The 5,000-nt window shown below is 40.9% G+C and overlaps 1 protein-coding gene across 5 annotated transcripts in view; it reads right to left on the minus strand.

The window, feature by feature from the left end:
• spire1b (spire-type actin nucleation factor 1b) overlaps positions 1-5,000 on the minus strand; it is a 63,881-nt gene that overhangs the window by 39,892 nt on the left and 18,989 nt on the right. For all 5 annotated transcript variants that reach the window (XM_078253746.1, XM_078253747.1, XM_078253748.1 and 2 more), the window contains one exon: positions 1-161. This exon is cut by the window's left edge and continues 76 nt beyond it. In XM_078253746.1, coding sequence (XP_078109872.1) covers positions 1-161 — 161 coding nt within the window. The remainder of the gene's footprint in view (positions 162-5,000) is intronic.

The raw sequence follows: 5,000 nt of genomic DNA on the forward strand, positions 1-5,000 counted from the left end.
GCCTCGTAGCCTTCATCGGGGCAGGCGTCCCTCTCAGCCTCGGCCATGTTGGTCATGAGGTCGATGAGCTGCTCCAGAGGAGGGCTGAGCTCCCTCTCCTCGTTCTCCTTCAGCCCGTAATCCAGAGCCTTGTAGATCATGATGCCCAGAGACTCAATCACCTGAGAGAGCACGGGAGACAACCAAAGAGCAACTTGACATGATCTGCACTCTCTTTACACTCATTTTTGAAGGTGTCACCTTCATCTGTAAAATGTACAAGTCGACCTTATGCATGCTGTTCTTTTATCTGTGAACAATATGCACTGATAGATGAACGCATATATATATATATACAGTATATGCGCTGATTGATGATAGAAATGGATGTGCGGATATTCAGCAAACAATACATCCATCTGTGAAGAATGCAGAATTTTTTAGTTTTGTACCACAGACTGTAAAAATAATGGACAAGTGCGTTCCATTGAAATCGGATTTTCCGAGGTCAAAGTCGGAAACACGCCACCTGACCTCAAGTTTAAGTTTATCAACTGGTATTGCTAACAATGGCTAACCTGGCTATAGCTAATAATAACAATGACAATCTGTCTTGTAAATGGAATGCATTCAACTCGGGTGTGACGTCATTCCGAGTTCCGAGGTAAATGGAATGCTCTATTATTATTATTTTTTTTTAAATACATTTTATTCATCGATTCAATTATCAATTACAATAAAAGCCAGATAAGTTACATACAATACACAATACTGTTCGAGAGCAAAGACAAAACAACATTCACTGATGATGTCACATTTGGGACATTCTACTTTAGGCTCCTCCCCCACAGCTTTTTTACCTGGCTAAATGTGGTTGTAACGTGAGTTTGTCAGACATCTAGATTAGATATAACCGTTGTTTCAACAGCATTCTAATGAGGATATTTCATTTTTTCAAAATGTATTCCTTTCATAACCCTGCTCTGTGTCAGAGCTGTTAAATTAATATGTGAAATGTTATCTGTAATATTAACATCTAATCAAGTTACATGTTTAGAGCACAATTTCCCCATTGATTGATGAATTCATTTTTAATCTCAATTACAATGTCCCCAAGCATAGACAGTACATAAGAATGGATCAACAGATCCTGTTGCTCTGGACGGAGACCAGTGAAGGATATTAGAAGCACTTTTCTGGTGATGGCTGAGCGTTACTGAGCAGCCTCCAACTGAGCTTGACGACGTAAATGTGACGTGAGCAACCTGTCTGAAAGTTGTAAGTCTTCTGGTAGCTGTGCCAAGAGACATCTCAATCATTCTGAATCTTGCAGAGACAGAGAGCGTAGGTATATGTAAGGCGATAACATAGGCACAGGCTAATTATTGCTAACTACAATGCTAGTTAACATTAGTCATTACACTTAAACAGCTAATGTGAGTCGAAACTGCCTGCGAGCTTCTCCTGTACTATACGGTAATTCCTCTACTGTGCGACAGTAAGTCACGTGGTTATGACACAATCGTTAGCCTATTTTTACAAAAACGTCTGCTACGGAGCCATAACGTGAGATACAAGGTAATGGAGCCTTTTATACATTGTCGTGTTTCTTTAGAAATAAACAACGGACAAATATAGTCTTGAAACGCTTCAGATGTAAAGTTATTCGCTGTCAAAGTGACGTCAAAATGAATGGCAGTCAATGGAATGCTAACGGGAGGTGATGGCTTGGTAGCCTCAAAATGGCGCCATAGGAGCTACGCGGTCCGAGGAGAAGCTTACCCCCTTGTGACCTCACTGAACTGATGACATCATCTGTGAGCAATGGTCCTCCACCACTGCTCACAGATGATGTCATCAGTTCAATCAGGTTTTGGTCTCTAGTACTGAATCTCAGTACTTAAGTAAAAGTACAAATAACCAGATACATATTTACTTTAGTAAAAGTAGAAGAACCACAATGACAACCCTACTTAAGTAAAAGTAAAAAAGTACCTGATTTTAAATGTACTTTAAGTATTAAAAGTAAAAGTACTTGCATAACGATTTATTCTCTTAATCTTAAAAAAAAAAAAAAGCTGGTTAGTTCGTTACTTAGCACCTTGGTCAGTAAGGGCGCTGTGTCTAGCGACCCATGATTTACAAAGGAGTGGTTCAGTTATTTTGATGACGAGCTTCGACAGTATCCATACTGTCCACTACCACAAACAAGGCCTGGCTTATAAAAAAAAGTTCCTATCCTAACCAGCATAAAACGCAAATACATGTATGTTGTTAGAATCGGAATGCGGTTGGTTTTACCGGAGGCCGTATTACCAAGGGTCAGCGGCACTGCGCCCAGGCTGTGGAGCACCGGAGCCGGCTTGGAAGCCAATAAAGGATCGGCGGTGCCATATATATATATATATCTATGGCAACCAAACTTCACTGGTGAGACAAATGTGTGACGGTCAGGCAGGGACGTTTTGGCAGGGGGAAAAACTTATCAGAAAATGTAACGGAACGTTGTAGAAATGTAGTGGAGTAGAAAGTATAGATAATTGCTGCAAAATGTAACAAATGAAAAGTCAAAAGTATGCACTATTGATTCTACTTAAGTAAAGTACAGATACGTGAAAATTTTACTTAAGTACAGTAACAACGTATTTGTATTTCGTTACATTCCACCAATGTCTGTTGGGTGAAAAACAGGGTGTATTAGCCTGTTGTTTTACCTCACTGATGATGTCACATATGGAATTCTATTTTAGGCTCCTCCCCCATAGTTTATGATCTGTAATGCATGTTCACAGAACTGTGTACTGAAAGTTTATAAGTAGGAGTGGAAAACATAGCGATGGAATGCTGCTCGTGGACCTCCCCCACACCTTCAGAGGTGAACGAGTTGAGTAACCCCAACGGTCACGTCTGGGTTTCCCCCTCTGGGGATAGCGGTTGGCGTGCAATAATGCACACAATGCTGCGGTGTGTTGGCCCCCCGCTGCATTCCATCTTCGTAGCCGGTCACAGCACATTTTAACATGTGTTAAAACAAAACGCGGTCATTGCAATAACATGCAAAGCTAACTAATCTGAGTCAGAAAACCAGCCTGGTTTCGAAGCTTCGTCCATTATTTTACAGTCTATTCACAGACTGAAAAATAATGAACGAAGCTTCCAGGCCTGAAAAGTGAAGCCAATGCGGAAGTGCCTTAAAAGCTGCATTCTATCTCATTTCCAGCAGGGGGCGACTCCACTGGTTGCAAGAAGAAGTCCGTTTCTATAGAAGACTATGGAAGATTGGCCCTACTTCTCACTTGATTTATAAACTTAATAAATATTTTCATAATGAGTTTATGGCCTCAATCGCTACTTTCAAGTCTTCTTCAATACAGCATGATGTTCCTTTTGTAAATTATGGTCCCATTTATTTTAAAATTGACGATAAAGCAGGGGATGCTTTATGGGCGTGGCTACATGCCGACTTGCCAGTCAGGACAGATGCAATGCGTAGCCATGGCCCTAGTCATGAACTTTTTGATTGAACGTTGAACCTTTGAACACTATGTGTTTTCACTTCATCAAAGTTAATTGGAACATTTGGTAGCCTAAAACTGTCTTGTTCAGCATCCTGCTGACCAAGTTAGCTAGCTAGCGCTATCTGATAATTTAAGGAAATGTTTGCCGATTATCTGTACAGCCGTGCCAACATGGTCTCACGGCAGTTCGTGAAATAGTCACGTAATTTTTAATCTATTGATTTGTGTACACGGACACGTTTATCTTGTTTTTTTCGTGGTGCTCAGCACGTTATGGAAAGCATCTATACGGAGGTTGGGTTTAGGAAAAGAAGAACGGGGTAAGGAAAGGTCACACGCGGGAGACGGCCGCGGCCTCTGGGGGACATGGGACAACAACGGGACGGTTGTGTTTAGGAAAAGAACAACGGGGAAAGGAAACGTCAAACGCGGGACACGATCCCCGGTCTCCTGGGTGAAAGTCCTGTGTTGTTTGACCCATCCACCACCCCAACCAACCTCCCTGAGCGGATTTTCGGCATTTCATACTACTCGCTACCGTAGTCGTGCTGTGATCATGAAATATGCTTCTCATTGAAATTCATTAGTTTAAAAAACGTGCTGACCACCACGAAAAAAACGAAATAAACGTGTCCGTGTACACAAATCAATAGATTAAATAACGTGACCATTTCACGAACTGCTGTGAGACTGGGTTGGCCGTGCATGTTGATGAATGGCGTCTACAATCTATGTTTTGTACAAATTATTCTGTACAATGTACAAAACATAAATGTCAGTCTTTGTTATGCAATATGATCCTCCTCTGTGTGCAAAGCCTGAGCTGAACAGCTAAAAAAAACATAGTTACATCCATTCATACACTCACGCAAACACATACTCTCACTAGCCTTTGACAGGCTGATGCTGGGAACAGATTACTGATAGTAGATCTTATGATTAACTGACGCATGAAGGAAAACACTATCATCACATTGTCCTCATGTAGATACAGTCAGTCTTTTAAAGGAAGGAATTCTGAATGTTCAGAGGCAAGAGCCAAGGTAAACATGTAAGAGGTCATCTGCCTTTTGTTCACTGTCTGAGATTAATGCTAGACTTTGAGGGCGTCAGGACTTGGATGATACTCCATCCAACAGTTTTAGCATTACATACTCACGCCTGGAGGCTTGAAAGATGGCTATTAAAAGTTGGGACATTCGAAAACTAGAAAACAGTGCTTTACTTCATTTCAGTGACAAAATTTCAAAAAGGTAAAATGCCTCGCATTATTCCTTATTCATACACAGAGATTACATTTGTTACCATGGAATACCTTTGCTAAGCAACCAACGTAAGCATTTACAATAAGCCCAGCAGTGTGTTATACAACACACAAATGGTTTGAGATGATTTTATGGACCTTTTGATACTTTGTTTCTGTCATGAAAACTTTAAGCTGATCACAATAATCATTAAGCGTGGTGAGATGAATCAAAACAGTAAGGTTTCCGACCGTGTAGG

Source organism: Sander vitreus, chromosome 6 (assembly GCF_031162955.1).
Source record: "Sander vitreus isolate 19-12246 chromosome 6, sanVit1, whole genome shotgun sequence".
NCBI lineage: Eukaryota > Metazoa > Chordata > Actinopteri > Perciformes > Percidae > Sander > Sander vitreus.